This window comes from Gymnoscopelus microlampas (assembly GCF_963454915.1).
Source record: "Gymnoscopelus microlampas genome assembly, chromosome: 20".
Lineage (NCBI taxonomy): Eukaryota > Metazoa > Chordata > Actinopteri > Myctophiformes > Myctophidae > Gymnoscopelus > Gymnoscopelus microlampas.
The window spans coordinates 20278949-20297284 of record NC_139957.1 but is presented as its reverse complement, the minus strand read 5'-3'; the positions used below and the strand labels follow the sequence as shown (position 1 = coordinate 20297284).

Sequence of the window (18336 nt, the reverse complement as noted above, 5' to 3'; positions counted from 1 at the left end):
TTTACTTCTACTCCACTACATCTCAGAGGCAAATATTGTACTTTTACTCCACTACAACTATTTGAAAAATTGAGTTACTAGTTACTTTGTGGGTTTTGATTATTATTAAAACAACTTCAGCCCTGTATACATTTGGGTCATTTGAAGATAGCCGATCTAAGCTCACAATGCGTCGCATCAGATCTGCTATTTTCAAAAGAGTTTTATACATTTGAAAATTGGACCGTCTTCATAATGAGTAGTTTCTACTTTTGGTGCTTTAAGTACTATACTTAATTTTAAGTAAAATATTTGAGTACCTTTTCCACCGCTGCCCACAAGGACAATTCCCTTGGTTGGTAACACTGTCACAAGACAACAGTTCCAACAACACGCACTGCTTATTGTTGACATCCCGTCGGCCATTTATATATAATTAGTTTCAATACAAAACAACAATGTTAAGACTGTAAGTCCAGCCTGAAGAGGCTTACCTTGCAGTGAGGGGACGAACTCGAATGGCAACTTTAACATTTGCCATGTTGCCATGCGAAGAGTTCTGGTGTAACTCCGTAAACACAGCGTAGGAACTTCAAGCTACCCATGTGATTGTGAAGACATGATCTCTTTCTGTAGTTATCCCGGATAAAACGTCCCAAAAGCCGCTTATTGGCAACCCAACCGTCAGTCCCATTCACGCCATTATTTCTCCCGGCAACCGAGCCCCCTCCTCCCTGACTACTACCTCCTCCTCCCCAACGCTCCACTGTAACTGAAACTTCCTGCCTGATGGCCAGATAGGGCGAGGCAGGAGCGCAGATGCTCATGGCTACGGGCACTCCCCTCTCCCCCTCTAAGATTATTTTTGGCAGTGGTGAAATACAAGTAAAAGTCCGGAATTCAAAATGTACTTGAGTAAAAAAAGTACAAAAGTATTGGTATCAAAATATACTTAAAGAACAAAATTAAAAGTACTTATTATGCAGAATGTCCCATTTCACAAGTTTTCAAATGTATACAAATCTATTGAAAATGATTGAAAATAGTTATAATAGCCGATCTTTTATATATATTTTTCAAATATTTTTCAAATATATATATATATATATATATATATATATATATATATATATATATATATATATATATATAGGGCTGAAGTTGGTAATGTATGTTTTGTAATAACAATCTAAATCTACAAAATAGTAACTAGTATAGTAACTTAATAACTAAAGTTGTCAAATAATTGTAGTGGAGTAAAAAATATTTGCCTCTGAGATGTAGTGGAGTAGAAGTAAAAGTACTGAAAATGTAAAATACTCCAGTAAAGTAAAAATAGCTCAAGATTGTAGTAGTACAGTACTTCAGTAGCCTACAGTACTAAAAACTGCCCACAAACAAAAGGATAACATTTTGTATAACGTTTTAAAGCCATGTTTTTCTATGAATATACTAGATGGTTATGCTATTCAATAAAGCACAATACAAGCTTTTAATAGAATACATCTTTATTATTTCATTGTCTGACAACATAACATTTCAGTCATTTAGAAGCAACACGTATAACACGTTCAACATGAACTAAAAAAAAGTGTCACAGATGCAGCCTTGGCATTCAAGAAACAATTATGTGATCACTAGTGCTGCCAGTCAAAGGCATTATGTAAAAAGTGCCGGACTAAAACAATTACCTTTTTTCTGTGAATGGCCTGAAACAGTAATTATCACATTTTCCTCACCATTTTTAATAACTGCTCACTACAGTATTTCTTCCCACCCATATGGTTCATGATTCTGTTGTGTCCCCAGATAGCCTACAGAGAATGTTTTAATTCAACTTAGACTAGGCTCCGTGCCATACACCCTCTGGCTTGAGGAATGTCCTTTCTCCCATCTCGAAATCAGAACACTGTTATCTCCACAGATCATCCATATATGCCCCCATCTTCTAATCCTGAGTGGCAGGACTTTATGGTTTATTTGCACCTTTACAAAGGAGCAGAGGGCGTTGTGAATAGGTGGATGTCGCATAGCAGGTACAGAACAATGGTCTGTAGCTTGCACAGACTGTGCCTGAGTGTGGAGAGCTATACAAACCTATGCACAAAGCCTGGCCTGAAGAGTGGCCAGTTAACAATAACAGATCACCGATGTGTCTTTCACAGCACAGTAATAATGCCTGTGAGTTACAACGCTGTGGTGATCACTCTGAGATGGGCTCTGGGGAGGATGGTCAAGTAGCGCCCTCTACTGTTTGTTGTGAGACCTGCATTATGTCCACGCCACTCTGCACCTCAGAGGGGCTGGCAGACTCTGACCGCAGATGAAGGTTCTCTATAAAATCCTGAGGAGATATATATGAGAGAGAGGACAAAAGGAGAGAGGGTTGAGGGACATACAGTAAAACAGATAAAAGAAAGACAAAAAAATGAGAGAAATGGAAAACAAAAGGAAGGAAAGAAGGAGACCAAAAGACAAAAGAGAGAATGATTTTACAATGAGAGCATAATGATAAGTACTATGGAAAACAACAACAGCAACCAGAGAAGAAAGACCCTCACCACTGGTAATGATAAATTGGACAGCTTCTTCCATTGAGTCATCACCTCTTCCTCCTTCAGCAGGCCTTTGTCCACCAGCCGTCTCACCAGGAACAGGTAGTTGTTCCACTGATCACATATGGAAAGGTGAAATTATAAGACAATACCAATAATAATGTGTGAGGAGAAATGAATAGGCATAACGACTAGATTGGGAGGGGAAAAATAATAGAAATAGAAAGAAAGACAATAAAAAACACTGGAATCAAATGTAAGATATGTAAGAGGGGTGAATCTTAACACATGGATCACACTCACATGATGCATATATACCAGTAGTTCCCAACTCCGGTCCTCAGGTATCACTATTACTTATGGTTTTATATGCTGTCGGGACAAACTAGTCCCTGACCAGGTGAATGCAATTAAGGAAACCCGGCACTACCAGGGGATCCTGGAAGTTGGGATCCACTGCTATTCAGTATATAGCAGTGGATTGAATGCACCACGTGTTGCTGACAACATGCGTTTCAATCACAAACGCCAAAGTATCATTTCTGAAATTGAAATGCTGTGTGATCTTCCTACCTCTATGTCACTGGCCTTCAGCACGGCAGTGACAGTGAGCTGGGTGAGAAGCAGGTGGAGCGGTGCAGATGAGCAGCAATCTCTCTCCCACAGTGCAGCCAGCTGCTCCAACACACCTCTGACATGCGGAACAGACTCTGCACCAGTGCTTACAGCAGCAACCCTACTGCCACTGCTGCACTCTTGGAGACAGGATATTGGCAGCTCTCCAGACACTGAGTGAACGCATTGGCAGTCAGTTTACAGTGTGATACATCAAAACAGTGGTTCTCAAACTTTTTCATGTCAAGGACCCCCAAATTGACACTTATTAGCCTGCGGACCCCCATTTGAAAAGATATGCCAAGGACCCCCATAAGAGAAGATTTGTACGGCTCTAGCAGTGATTCTGCACCATTTTAATTTCAAGGACCCCCAGTTTGACATGCTTTGACAAGTTATGTTACCCCATTTAATGGCATTTCTATCTCTGGGACCCCAATTTATATTGTAAAACCAATGTTAATTTAACTCAGAGTGTACAAATGGAACCAAATGGACCCATTAGGGTCCATTTGGTTCCATTTGTACACTGTTAGTTACAGACCCATAAGGGTCTATTTGGTATCCATAATTTAGCTGGGGACCCCCTGGAACTCCCTCAAGGACCCCTGGGGGTCCCCACACCCCACTTTGAGAACCAATCCATTAAAAGTCAAATGAAAACCAATGCATTAAAAGTCACATGATATGGTTTTGCAAGAGCTAGAATGAGAAATATAATCACGTATCATGATTTATACAGTATTTCTCCAAAGTTACTAAAGGACATAAGGAGACAAACACAGGAAACAAACTTTGTTCAATAGTTTACACATAACAGCCAAAGTTAACAAGATATAAGATTACATGATAACAGGACATAATAAACATTTGTTTGCCCTACACACACATTGTTTATAGTGCTGGCTCTCTCACCTAGTTTGCAGGCCAGAAGGACGGTGGAGCGAAGCAGCATCTGCTCTGACACTGGAGTTAAGAACTTTGAGGAAAGACAAGATAATGAGTCACAGAGTCGACTAAATTATCAAAAGTTTGATCAGTAGATCAGCCTTTATCTAGGGACAGATATATCCAATTACAAATAACAGGAAATAAACGCTACAAGAATCCCAGACAAGCCCCCATTTGTCACAAACCAGCTCAAAGATGTGTCCAAGCTCAGATACACCAAGTTAAATAAGATTTGTATTTACAAACTATAAAGAAACAGCAACGGAACAATAATCCTATGTGTGACTATTAGTGCTTGCTGTATTTATCTCTCTTTCATATCTTGGACCCTCTTGCACCTTTCTGCAGGTCAGTGTGTCTCCCAGTCTCGCCAGTAAAGTTTTGAGTTGAGAGCCAGAAACCAGTTCCTGGTCTGTCCTGGGTCCTACTGCAATGCTCAGAACCTCCTAAACACAACCCAGAGGCACAGAATTAAGCAGAATCTTATTTTGACTGATACTATATAAAACTATAATCATCCACTTCTATGTTAATCAGGAACAGATTTCTATCTTTGGAGGTTTGATTGTGATTCGTGAATATTTTCCTACCCTAGTCTAGGCAATATAATGCAGTAATAACATGAGATTGGACTTTGCTTAACACATTGAGTGAAAAAAAAAAAAAAAAAAGATTTTTTTTTATTTTTCATATTTTTTTCCAAAAACGGCCGTAACCGTTTTTGGCACACCTTGTTTGGAATATGAAAAACGGTCCGGACCGTTTTTGGCACTCAATGTGTTAATGTCGTGAGCTCAAAATTAACTTGGGGAAAACAAAAACAGGGAAATCTAAGGAAAACGTCTATGCTTGCAGAAAAATATGCTTGCAGAAAAAGTTCCGCCTAGAGAGCGAATTTTAGTATAGTTATATCTTAGAATCAAACTATGTAGTTACTGTACATTTCATACATCACAACACATCTCCCTCATAAATTACCTTAATGTCAATAACATTTTTAGCAACATATCCTCTCACATTAGTGTACCTTAATATCTATGAGGACATCAGAGGGCAGAGGGGTACTGTGGCTGCAGTCTGGAGGACAGGTGGTCCCTGTCTCAACATCCTGTCTTCTCTTAGGGGTGATGGGCTGTTCCTGGGTGGCCATGCCGACTCCAACCCCCTCCACATCCACTGAATCGGACCCTGGAGGATTGGCCTGAGACTTCATCACGCGATCAAACCTGGTCTTCCATTCACGCTTTATAAGAGCTGACAGTGAGGAAAGGAAATAAAATGATCAGGTAAGGGACAAGGCGTTGGGACAAGTATCGTGCAAATTCTATGCATGATGCAAATGTTATTAGATGTGTCAGCTTTTAACCATTCTTCCCTATCCATACACAATACATGGCAATTAGGTGGAAAAAGACAAATGTTTCAGAAATAACTTCAAGCCAAGCCAAGCCAAGCAGGAAAAATACTTCTAAGACTAATCAGAAAGCGTTTACTCTGTCTGTTCTCCAGCTACCTGTGATGTTGGCAGAGAGCCAGGTGCAGGCCTTTTCAGTGGCCAGTCGTTTGGTGATGTTTTCAGCTGTGGTCAGGACCTGGTGGGAAGACACAGCCATGAGTTGTCAATTGACCAAACACACAATCTGGCGAGAGGTGTTTGTTTATTTAGGAAGGTTACTGGCATTATAGAACTCACAGCAGGGGAGGTCTCTTCCGGTAGAAGCATTCTTATGGCTTCTGGGCTTTTCTTGCTGCAGAATCTATGGACACAAATGAGAATATGATCAAAAAGAAACATTTAAACCACTCGAACAGGAGAAAAACATTATGGCAATTCTATAGGGCTGTTCCAAATACCTTTTTTCAAGCTGCGGATATTCTGTGCATTTTCCAAACAGTTAGTTGAAAACTCGATTAATTAAAAACAAGTCAAGGCTCTTTGCGGTGCGATTGTTATCTTATCAAAGGCCAACACTTAATGATATATCAATATGTTAAGTCATGTCCTGAGAACCAGTAACATTAGCCATATCTATGTAAAACCAGGAATTGCCAACTCATGAAAGTTGTATTGTAGCTTGTGTAAAATCATGTCTGTGAATCGCTTAGTTACACCAACACTGACTGTTCTTATGAAGTGGTTTTGGTTTTATGGATTTATACAGATTAAACAACATATATATGGAAGACATTAAACAAAATAATGGGTAGGAATTCAAATCAGTCTGCTAGTTACACTGTATGTGATGGAAGATCTTTAAGAAAACCAAATTAAATAGCCTATCATTACCAACCTCAGAAAGAATGAGACCAAGTGATGACTCCTCATTCACTTTGATAAATAACTGATAAAAACAGTAACAAAGAGAGCAAGTAGCCCAGACAGTCACACACACGACAGTAATAGTCAAAACACCCATAAACAGACAGCGAATAATGAGACATTTGGAGGCCAGCTCTATGAGCTTTGAGTTTTTATATAATCTAAGGCTAGGTTTGACCTTGTATTGGTCCAGTAAGATGGGAAACATGACTGGGCACAATAAGGAGCTGTGGTACCTGGTGGCTCTTTTCAGGGCCTCCATTCCTCCATCACACAGCTGAACACAGATGGAGTCATTGAGTTTAAGAGCATTGGGGGTAGGGGACTCCAGTCTATCTCTCAGCATCTTCTCTCCTCTCTGGACCAGCTCATTCACATACGTAGCCCTGAAACAACACAACCGTTTATAAAAATGACATACAATCATGCTCAGTGTGGTTAAAACTAAAAGTTTAGAACTTAATTCACATACACAGATCAGTTAAGGGTAAAATCAAGTTCGCCAACAGCAAGTGCTTAAAATGTAGACTGTGCATGCAAAGTTTGGCAATGGTAGCAGCAACTTGCACAGATAATCAATTGTTGTTTAAGGGTTCTCATTGATTGTTAACAACAGTTTGGCTGCTAAAATAGAAAGTGATACTTTGGAATTAAAGATACGCTATGGCCAGTGGACAAAAGCAAAGTTAGCTTCATGTCGTGGACACAAGCATGCACGCACGCACACATGCACGGTACAGTGGTACTAACTTCATATGCTTGACACAATTGGACCCAACCCTCTCAGCAACAAACTCCACAGTGCGCCGCAGAGATGGAGGCTGGTTGTGAAAGAAAGCTTGTTCAAGGTCGACCTTCATTAAGACAAAAAAAAATACATACACTTAAACTTATGGGGTCGGATTCACAAAATCTTAAGAAGTAAAACAATGTTTCAGAAGAAAACTAAAATTCTCAAAATAAAAAATAAAGTCTTCTTCAGGTCTTACACATCATATTGACAGCTTCTGAAATACAATGGAACCCACGCTCTTCTAAAGTTGTGGTGTACCATTATGGAGACTATAGGAGCATTTTTGTGAACAAGGTTAAGAAAATACATGAATGTCTGATGAATATAAACTATGGTTAACTTCTGTCTTACATTCAGACCGTAAGACATCATTATAAATGGTTTTCTTAAGGGTTATTTCAGGAATCTGGTTTCTTGATTTCAAGACAAATTCACAATGAATGATGATTGAATGGATGTTACTATTCTCATTCTGAGTTTAATAGCATGCAAACAATTCACTCAATCTCATAGCTTTATTTGCTGCCTCTCTCAGTGACTTGCCTCTAGTTTCTGCTGTGACCTGTTAGTAGGGGGCTTATCTTTGGGCTCAGCAGACGTCGGAGTGATTTTGCGGATAATTCCCCCACTTTTTGCTGTGCTTCCAGACACAAAGGCAGCCAGCAGCTTACGGAACTCACCTGATAATAACGTTAAATTAAATAAAAATAAAAATTACTGTTAACAATATTACATTATTATTTGACTAAACAAAATTATATTAATTGATAGAATGATCAATAACTATACAGAATCCAATACAGAGCAATGTTTAATGTGTATATTATCAGTATCAAAGTATCAAATGCAATTATCAATAATAAAACTAACCACAACTGTTTGCACTTACCCAGAAAGGGACAGCAAGTATAGAGAAGTTGCTGGTCCACAAGGGGAATGCAGTCCTGGAAAATGTAGTGGAAACCCCAACAAGCAGGAGGAGGATTCAGTAGAAATGAAACAGGGATCAATTCAATGGGATTACAGTGTATTTTCTAGAGAGGAATACAGATATCTCATTAAAAAAATAACTTACAAGTCCCTGAGTACTGGGACTGCTGTCCTCCAGCTTAGCGACTGCAGTGAAGTCGCTAGTAAAGAATATGTCCTCCGGTATCACTGGGATCTGGAAGATACAAATTAAATAGACATATGATGTATAAAGGCTAATTATACTTGATCCTTAAGTTTTGACAAGTGTCACTTGACAAAAATGTCCTATTGCCAATGTATCATCAAAAAGCGTTCAAAGTCAATTTTTTCAATTCAATTAATTTAATGTATTAATTTAATATTTTTGTTAAGCAAAAGGGTTGTGCTATGCTGTATAAATTAGCATTTAAAGTGATCATTATGAATATAAGTGGTCTATAATAGTCCAAAAATAAGGGGTACAGGGGCACATTAAGTATTTGGATGGTTCAATACAACTGCATGGTCCTGTACCCTGTACACGTCTCACCTGGAAGAGCCAACCCAATACAGCCACCATGAGGAGCTGGTTTAGGTAACAAACTTCACTACTCTTGCCCAGGACCATCTGCCTAAATAGGAATAGGAATCAAAAGAAATAGGAATCAAAAGCCAGGACATTGCAGATATAGCAAGGCAAGGCAATTTTATTTGCATAGCACATTTCAACAACAAGGCAATTCAATGTGCTTTACACAAAACATCAAGCAAAGGAAACACAAATATAAAATGACATTAGGATGCATCAAACAAAAGAAGTAAAAATAACAAAATCAAAGGCAGCAGCAAACAGAAAGGTCTTTCTTTTTAGTTGTGATTTAAAAGAAATAAGAGTGGTGCAAAAAATCTGCAGTTTTCTGGGAGTTTGTTCCAGATATGTGGTGCATAAAAACTAAATGCTGCTTCCCCACATTTACTTTTGGCTTTACGGACAGAAAGCAGACTTCCAGATGACCTGAGAGATCTAGGTGGTTCATAATATTTTGGCCCTAAACCATTCAAATCTTTATAGACCAACAGTAGTACATAGAAATCAATTATTTGACACACAGGGAGCCAGTGTAAGGATTTAAGAACTGGAGTGATATAGTAAAGACACCCAAAAGACACCCTGCAAAATTGCAGTGTTTTCTCTTCATTTTCCCACGAGCGCCAATGTTGTGCATTGACACAGAACAAATAGACAGACCTATAAAGCAGCAGAAGCATGCCCAATGCAGTCCTGTAGCACAGCAGCAGGGGTCCAGTGAAGTCCAGCATGGACAGGAACTCCACCAGCCAGGGAACAGTTAGAATGGTCCTCCTCCTCTGCACACTGTTACGCAGCACAGCGCACACATCTAGCACTGGAGCACTCTGAGATACGGAGGACAGAGAATGAGTGAGATGTTAAATTCATTGAATACAATTGAAATGCACTGTGTAACTGCAAAAAGAAAAGAAAAAACACACTGTGTATCTGCTCAAATAATTACGTTCACAAAATTAAAACAATGAACCTAAGAAGAAAGACATGTCTAGCTTGTGTCAGGGGAGTAGAGTTCCCCACAAGGGACAAAAGAATTGGTGCAAGAAAAGGTAGACACATTTTTGAGAGTGGATTTGATTAAATTCAGTACATCAAACCACATTTAAGTATGATAAGTCACATGCTATTTTTGTCATTGCTTTCCTACTTTGCTGCGGAGGGCCACTGCACTCTCCTGTATCTCCCTCGATGGCCTCTCAGGTGTCTGGTAAGGCAGGAAGGAGATGAAGCCCAGGAACTTGGCCAGGAGCCGGGCCAGGAGCAGAACTGAAGAGAACCTCTGCTTTTCGTCCTGAATAAGGAGTACACAGACATGGTGAGATAGAATAAGTGAAGAAGTGTGATTGATGATATTTTAGGAATTCTTTCTTCTTTTTGCCATTACAAAAATATTACTAATCTTTTTTCTTTTTAATGAATTTTCCCCCCGATATCCATAGACCTGTCACAATTATTACATAATCGTCTAATCGCAATTATTTTTGCATAATCGTCATAATCGTTTCCATGTTGAAAAAAGTTCACACATTCTCAAATATATAAAAAAAAAGCAGAAATAGCAGATCTACAAGCTTACAACGCGTTTGTGACGCGTTGTAAGCTTGTAGATCAGCTTTTTTTACATGTATAAAATTATTGAATATGTCAATCATTTCTTTGCATATTTCAGTTATTTGTCAGGTCTGCCCTGTGCAATTTTTGATTACGAAGCGTAACAGGCTTCATACTGTATGTTCCAATGTTCAATGCCAAACATACAATTAAATCGTTAATCACAATCATTTGAGTGACAATTAATCATCAACTTAAATTTGTAATCGTGACAGCCCTAAGTATCCATGATGCACCTGCTGCTCTATGTCTCCCTCTGCCTCCTCTTCTCCCTCCCCAGTAGAGGCAGTCGGGCCCAGGATGGACACCTCGTCCAGCTGGAGAAGCTGCTGACACAAGCTGTCTTTCAGGTGCTGGTTCAGCTGGCAGCTGGCATGCAACACATATGAAGATGTTAGGTCACATACAGACAAGCATTATTATTAGGTCAAGGCCTACATAAGGTAAATTGCATGAGTGGTTCAGTGAGGCAGTTTGTTGTTGTAGCTTTGTTGCTGGCCATACACAGTAAAGACAGTAAAGAGTGTTCATTTAACTCAATACAAATTGACCCGTAAGTGACCATTTGGGTAATTTTACTGTACTAATGATTTTACTGTGTACCTTCTGCATTATGATAAATACACTGCGTTTGTTGGCTGAAATAAGAAGTAGGTTAAGTGAAGTAGATCAAGCAACATCAATTCTAGAATAATATGTGCTATTTAACCACTTTCAACCTGCCATTATTTGTATTACTATTTTGGGCATTTAATTATAGGCAAATATATTAATAATATATTACAATTATTACAAAATAGCATATCTCAATGCAGATTGAGCTTACACATCAGCTGTTTTTGCTGTTCGTCACACAACACAGTATACTGGGCTTAAGCGGATAAAGCTCCAGAAATTGTGAACGTCTTTGTTGCAATGATATAAAAATAATAATTATGAAATTAAAATGTGTATGTTTTTGTTTTATTTTACTACTGGGTAAACAACATATTAAGTCATGTGAAGATGTATGTTTGATTTCCGATAACTTGCTATCATTTGTGAGCATTTACCATGTTCAAAAATAATCCAAATTGTTAAATGAATACAGCATCATTGTTTCATTTCATTAGCAGCATCTCAGGACTACCATGATGTCAGTTTGCTTTGTCGTTGTAGCTTAACCCACCCCGGGGTATCTACTCCTGGCAAGACACTTGAATTAGACTGTGACAATGTATTTGATCTTAGCAATACTATGGGCTCCAAATAGTGTCATTTATACTTTGAGATGTCATCTCACCAGCTGGCCATCTGAAGGAAGTCCCTGAAGAACTCCTGGTGGCCAGGAAACGACGGCGGAGGACAGGGTCCAACGATGCCCTGGGGCTGAATCAGACGCTCCTCCAGCCGCTTCAGTCGTCCCAGGCTGTCAGCTCCAAGCATGCCCAGTAGGTCAGCGTCGGGGGTGTCCCCGGGAGAGCTGTTCACACGGGGGCCCTTACACATCTGGAGGAAAGGAACCGAGGAAATCGTCACGGTTTTGTGTTATGTGTGACAGTTTATTTTTATGATGTATGTGAACAATTATCCCAGTACTTTTAGAATGTACTGGGAAAAGAATGCCTGTGTCAAAAATGAGCTGGGGTTAGCGGAATGCTTAGCGCTTCAACCTACTGGGTGTGTGAGTGTGACCTGCCAACAAACGGTTTACCTGCTCCAGCTGCTTGAGGAAAAGACGGGCAAAATGCGAGTGGTTTCCTGCAGACGTCAGTTGACTCACCATTGCTCTGAAAGGAGAGACCCTGTCATTTTAGCATCAGGTGGCTTGCAGCTAGCAAGTCTTATCACAAAGAAATTGAATGTGGAACTTTATGGCTCACTGGCTTACCTGATCCTGTTGCCTAAAACCACCTCAAAGTTCCACCCAGGTTCTTTGTGACAGTCCTCCCACTCTCGTAAGATCGCATAGAAAATATCCCTGTAACGCAAAACATATCTTAAAAATATCTTATGCACAGGAATTCAATTTACCCATGCATTTTACCTATACAGTATACACACATGTGACTGTGCATATACTATTTCTGGCAACAAAATAGCTGAATGCACATCAGTAAGGCACTTACTGATGTAAGTTCCTTACTGAAATACAACATATATATATACAGTACCTCTGCTTTTTAAAGATGTGGAAGGCCTTATCATTGGTGAAATTGGACCTATTGTCAGTGGCAGGCTGGAATGGGACTGAATGGATGAATGTGGAAACTGAAGGAGAGAGCTGGAAGGGAAAAACATAAATAGTTTTGCAAATTAAATAGTCAAGAGATTAGTTATTGTAGCACTTTTTACCAACCCCTGCAATGCACCTATGGAGCATTTTCATTACATGTACAGAATTCTATGTAAAAGTAGCATGTATGTTTTGTACCTTGGCTGTGCTGGTGTCCTGAGCCTGTGTCAGGCGGTCCCTGAGAGCTAGAGAGAAACAGGCCACCCTCTCGTTCTCAGCCAGCAGCCGTAAGGTGCACTTGTCTAGCTGAGCTACCAAGCTGTCACATGAAGAAAACTAGTTAGGATTTAGTGCAGAGACAATTTGACCCTAGTAATCCGAGTTATATGGCAATGGGGAAATGTAGTACTCAAGTAAAATTTATAGCAAAAAATGTGCGCTTCTAGACGCATTATAAGCTTGCGCTCAGCCACTCACAAACGCATTGCTTCACGACATGTCAGTCAGCGTGTTCACATTTCCGTGCCTAGCTGTGTCTGGGTTATTGCATAGGTGAAATAGGCGCTCTCTCTCTCTCCGTCCCTCCCTCTCTCACTGACTCTCCCTCCTGTCTCTTGTCTCTCCTGACTCTTTAACTCTTGCCGATCAAGCTCTGGTCTACACAACAGGAACCATGGCTGGGTACCTAAACCTGAACATGCTGATTAACAAGCGACACGTTGCCTGATGTTGCCAATAACCCTGGCAACATCAGGCAAGCTGATATGTTCTGCTTGTATCTATCTATAATGTACTGTACATTTAGCACGACATAATTTGTGGGTCAATAAAGCATGCAAATACAGATAAAAAATTTAAAACCAGAAAGAACATTACAATTATAAGCTATAAGGCCTGGACTTCTGCATTTGTGTATGAGACTACATGGTCCAACATTTGTGGATCAACAACAACAACAAAGGACAGAAATACAGATAAAAAAACAGAGAACAAACACATTACAATTACAAGGACTGGACTTGTGCATGTATATGGGACAAACGCCATAAACAAGAGAATTCTATGACTCACTGAAACTGGTTCTCCAGCACCCTCACTGCAAAATACACACAGTTGTGTATGTGCCTGAGATAACCTCTTTCCAGAACACCTGAAATAAAAGAAAAAAAGAGCTGGGTAGGTAATCATTGACAGCATACTGCAATTTCATCAACAGTCATTCAGCACTTAAATGGAAGAAGAAAACATCTCATATTATAGGCCTACATTCATTCAAACAGATCATCATTTACAACACAAGAAGGCAATACTAACCTGGGCTGACCGCACAGAGACTGTCTTCATCTTCCTCAGAGGTGAGTGGGGATCGGGAGGTAAGCAACTGCACCACAAAGAAAAGCTCCAGGAATATATTTGGCACCAGGTTTTCTTTAACACAGAAACACAATATCAGGTTTATCATCATCAGCATCATCATCTATGGATAAGTTAGGCATTTAAAAACGTGTTGAGTTACATCCCTAACCACAACGTGCTTAATAAAGTTTAGCCCCCCCTTGTGGCTATTTACCAGAAATGCAGATGCAGTACAGCTCTGCAAGGAGGTCCAGTTCAGAAGTAAGGGTGACTTTGGTGGGCTCTGGACTCAGCGCATGTGTGTCTGGAGTAACCTTGGAACTCATTCTCAGCCCTGACTTGGTAGGAGTGCACAGTTCCAGAGAGGAGAGCAGAGGGGACTGCTGAGCAGCACGCTTGGACCTGGAGACAAGTGATGATAAAACAAGGCTAGGTGAAACCTTGCACATGGCTTGACTGTGCATACCCATGGGCGATCAGCGTTATTGATTGCATGCATGTACAGTACGGTATATATCCCAGTTCCCACTCCTGTGAATTGCCTGCAATTTACTGTCCAAACATGTCCATTCATTGTTTATTTACTTTTGACCAGCATCAAAATAGCTCCAATTGAAATCTTATTTCTTCTAAAAACTGGGCGGAATTCGAAATAAGACCCACTTTTATTTACACTATTGTTAACTTGTAATATGATCGGTATCATTTTTTTTTGCCTACAGTCTACCTACAGGAAGTAGATAGACTAACTTAGAAGTAGGTGAAACGAGACGCTAACTGCTTGAATCAAACAATCTCTGTCGAATGAGGGGTCTTCGACTTTTTTTCAGGGTAGAGCCGTACATACAGTATTAGCAAATGTACAGTGAGTGACTATTCTTTGATAACCAGATCTGTAAGATTGTATTTATGTGTGTCTTATGCACCTTTGTTCCTTTTGTATTATCTTGGCTACAGTAGCGTTTTAATTTGTCATGAGGGATCAGTGAATCTACTTTAAAGAACAAATTAAAAAATGGTGGTTTATGTCCACTTACTTTTCCCTCTTGAGCAGTTCCCTTTCCTCCTGCAGACTGAGAGGGCTGCCTACTGACAGTGGCCCCTCCGGCCCCGGGGCTTCTCCACTTGACGGAGGAGAGGAGGGCTTGCTGAATGGGGTGGAGGTGAAGCAACTCTTTGGTTTGGAATGTGGCCTCTCAGCACTGACCGGTGTTGGGTTTATTCTTCGGGATGGCTTGGTCATTCTGGAGGTCATATTAGAGACAGTAATGGAAAAATGCAAGAGCCAAGCAATCAAATTGAATTAATTAGGTCTCTAGTTACTAATAAATATCTTGTCAGTGGACTACACTTCATGGACAATCTGCTGTTAAAATATATATACTGTATATAAAGTCAAATTTATGAATATTGGAAAGCATACATTGAAGCAAATTCATTTTCAACTACTTTCTCATGTAGATTGTTATGAACGCACAGTGAGAGATAACACATGAATGGCAACACATTATATTATCCTGATGTGATGGACAATCTGCTGTTAAAAATATATATACTGTATATAAAGTCAAATTTATGAATATTGGAAAGCATACATTGAAGCAAATTCATTTTCAACTACTTTCTCATGTAGATTGTTATGAACGCACAGTGAGAGATAACACATGAATGGCAACACATTATATTATCCTGATGTGAAATTGTTGTCATTGTGTGTACACTACTTACGGGGTTGAAACGGGTGATGAGCCAACAGGGGGGAATTCCTCCAAATTGCTGAAGTTGAGTTGACTTGGAGTCGAAGAAGGTGAAACCTGCTCACTGACCCTACTGTACCCTACTGCTCCTCCTCCTCCTCCTCCTCCTCCTCCTCTATTACCCGATCTCCTCCCGCTACTCTCCCATCGTCCCATGTCCTCACTCTGGTGTCCGCCACGTCCTCCTCCGTGTCTCCCCTGTCCTCCTATGACCATGGCTCCACCACCCCTCCTGCGACCCTTCTGTGGCGGCAGGCTGGGGCTGTGCTGAACCTCAGGAGGGGAAACCATGTAGTCCCCGAGACTGATCCTCTGGGCTGGTCGGCGTTCTGAACCCGAGGGCCTGCAGGTGGGACTCCATGCCGAGGTGAACGAGGGGCTGCTGAAGTCGCTGACCCCACTGAGACAGTGGGACCCAGATTGGCCAACAGGCTCCCACTCTGCTCCAGGAGACACAGAGGGAGCAGGGGAAAAGAGTTGGACCCTGCTGGCATTACGAGAACCTCCTCCTGCAGACCTTCCACCCCTGCGCTCGCTGGAGATGCCCTGAGAGTGTGCGGCCGGCCTGGGGGTCTTGGCGGGTGTTGCGGGGCCATGGGTCAAGGCTCGGCTGCTTTGCTCCCTTAGGAAGTTCAAGAGGAAAGGGACAAACTCCTGCCTATGGACTGTCACCACATCTTCACTGAGTGACAAGCAGTCACCATCCTGTTGGAATGACACAAAGTCTATACGTTTGCTTTCTGACAATATGCAAAACAATAAATAAATAATAGACCCCTTAACAGACGACGTCATACTGGCTGCGTGCAGCCAGTATGCGCGCAACGAAACCCATTATATCAGGTCTCGTTAGGACGCGTCTCACTAGCCAACACACACAAGAGGGGGTTGGGGTGTGCTGAAACCAGTGCACCCCGAAACAGGTTGGGAATTGATTGCGTGAAACAATCACCTGTGCGTCCAGGCTCAATGTTAGTAAACAAATAATTGGTCTATACTAGTCGAATTTATCATATAATCAACATTGGTCATTTTAAAATACTATGTCGACTCAAGTCAACCCAACCCAACATAACATCTGGATGTTTCGGACAGTAACAGCCTGTTAGCTCACAAGAGGACACAGGTTGAATGGAAGTTGCTTGCAGCTAGGTTGAATACACACTGTAGCTTTAAACCCTGCATGGGGACTTATATGTTGATAGCGAACAGCTATCACAAGCTTTTAAAAGGTTCATTATGAATTCTTGAACTGCATTGACTTGAAGCAAAGTAACGTAGCCTGGTAGTCATGCAGCCAACGTTACGTTAGCGTAGCCAGCTAGCATGCTAGCTAAAAGTTTTGTTTACATCGGTTGTTGTGGGTTGATGTCATCTCATGTCTCGGGCCATGCGAGGACCACCGTGTGTCGAACGTTGTTGTCACCTGTGCGACTTCTAATGACAGCGTTACTCACCTCTGTGTTTTTCAGCCAATGCAAGGCCCTGTTAAGCTCCACTTTCTTCAGAAGAAGCGATTCCAAAAGAGCCGCCATTCTGCTGAAAGAGGTGCGTGGCTGTAGGACTGATGGGAAAGGGGGGTGACGTCACGGAGCTGGTGCATCATAGGGTATGCTTTGCCCATGATACAGTCTATGGTTTTGCCCAGTGGTGTAAAGTAACTAAGTACATTTACTCAAGTACTGTACTTAAGTACAATTATGAATTACGTATTTTTACTTTTTTACTTATTTACTTATTTCCAATTGCCAGTAATTTTACTTCTACTCCACAGAGGCAAATATTGTACTTTTACTCCACTACAATTATTTGACAACTTTAGCTACTAGTTACTTTGTAGATTCAGGTTATTATTTCATGAATCACTCCAGCCCTATTTAAATTTTGGCTATTTGAAAATAGCAGATCTACAAGCTCACAACGCTTCGTGATGTGAGGTGAGCTTGTAGATCTGGTATTTTCAAAAGTTTGTTTTACATTTGAAACCTGTGAAATGGGACATTGTACATAATGGGTACTTTTACTTTTGAGGACGCTTTGGAGGTGATGCTATAGGGTTCCAAAGAAAGCTAACGATGCCATGAACATTGCCATGATGCCGGATAGTTTGGATGAGAACCTGGATGTCCAAGGGGACATCCACAACAGTTTCCAGGTGAACCCCAAGCCTTTCATGCATAGAGTCACATGTCTCTCAGTCGTAAGGGTCACAACTACCACCTGTTCTTGTTTGAAAACTCACTGGTCTTCAGCAAGGAGATGAAAGACTCTGCTGGCAGAACCAAATATGAGTACAAATACAAGGTACTACTACTGACATCGGAGTTAGGGGTGACAGAGCAAATTGGACAGGATCCCTGTTTTGTCTGTGGGCAGGAAGGACCCCCACCTCTCACAGGACTGTTAAGGTGCCGAGTAAGGAGGCCAAACAGATGTGGGTTAAGACCATCAGGGAGGTGATCCAGGAGAGGATGACACACCTGAAGGGGACGCTCACCTGCCCAAAACACCAGCACTGTCCAAACACAGGAGAGGTGAGGATGGGGGCAGCACAGGCCAGACGACAGCCAGTCCAGCTCTCCAGGTCTGAAACGTTCTGGTATGCTGTGGACATGGCTGACCAATCGCATGCAAAGACCCAGCC

At 41.0% G+C, this 18336-nt stretch overlaps 2 protein-coding genes across 2 annotated transcripts in view; both read right to left on the bottom strand.

Annotated features, from left to right (window-relative positions):
• The window catches only part of stard9 (StAR-related lipid transfer (START) domain containing 9), a gene marked incomplete at its 3' end in the record, with an annotated part of 41562 nt that extends 40854 nt beyond the window's left edge, over nucleotides 1-708 (bottom strand). The window contains exon 1 of the mRNA XM_084044563.1: nucleotides 474-708. Within this exon, the coding sequence (XP_083900689.1) occupies nucleotides 474-520 (47 nt within the window). The remainder of the gene's footprint in view (nucleotides 1-473) is intronic.
• Nucleotides 709-1469: 761 nt separating this feature from the next.
• cdan1 (codanin 1) lies at nucleotides 1470-17230 on the bottom strand. The gene is made up of 28 exons (XM_084044731.1): nucleotides 17150-17230; nucleotides 15664-16397; nucleotides 14973-15179; nucleotides 14150-14337; nucleotides 13894-14007; nucleotides 13651-13729; nucleotides 12778-12898; nucleotides 12518-12627; nucleotides 12235-12324; nucleotides 12058-12133; nucleotides 11647-11852; nucleotides 10601-10733; nucleotides 9901-10044; nucleotides 9414-9580; nucleotides 8715-8796; nucleotides 8289-8378; nucleotides 8103-8157; nucleotides 7757-7893; nucleotides 7171-7274; nucleotides 6657-6806; nucleotides 5794-5857; nucleotides 5614-5692; nucleotides 5128-5354; nucleotides 4439-4546; nucleotides 4065-4128; nucleotides 3108-3322; nucleotides 2541-2648; nucleotides 1470-2323 (listed from the first exon to the last, which is right to left on the bottom strand). The coding sequence occupies exons 1-28, from the start codon at nucleotides 17225-17227 to the stop codon at nucleotides 2213-2215; spliced, it is 4041 nt and encodes a 1346-aa protein (XP_083900857.1). The 5' UTR covers nucleotides 17228-17230; the 3' UTR covers nucleotides 1470-2212.
• Between the last annotated feature and the right edge of the window lie 1106 nt (nucleotides 17231-18336).

Coding starts and splice junctions, on each gene's coding strand:
- cdan1 (XM_084044731.1), bottom strand. CDS start 17,227: ATGGCGGCTCTTTTGGAATCGCTTCTTCTGAAGAAAGTGGAGCTTAAC. Junction 11,853..12,057: donor TCCTCAAGCAGCTGGAGCAG/GTAAACCGTTTG, acceptor CCTTTCCTCCAG/ATGTGTAAGGGCCCCCGTGT. Junction 9,581..9,900: donor CAGTGGCCCTCCGCAGCAAA/GTAGGAAAGCAA, acceptor TCCGTATCTCAG/AGTGCTCCAGTGCTAGATGT.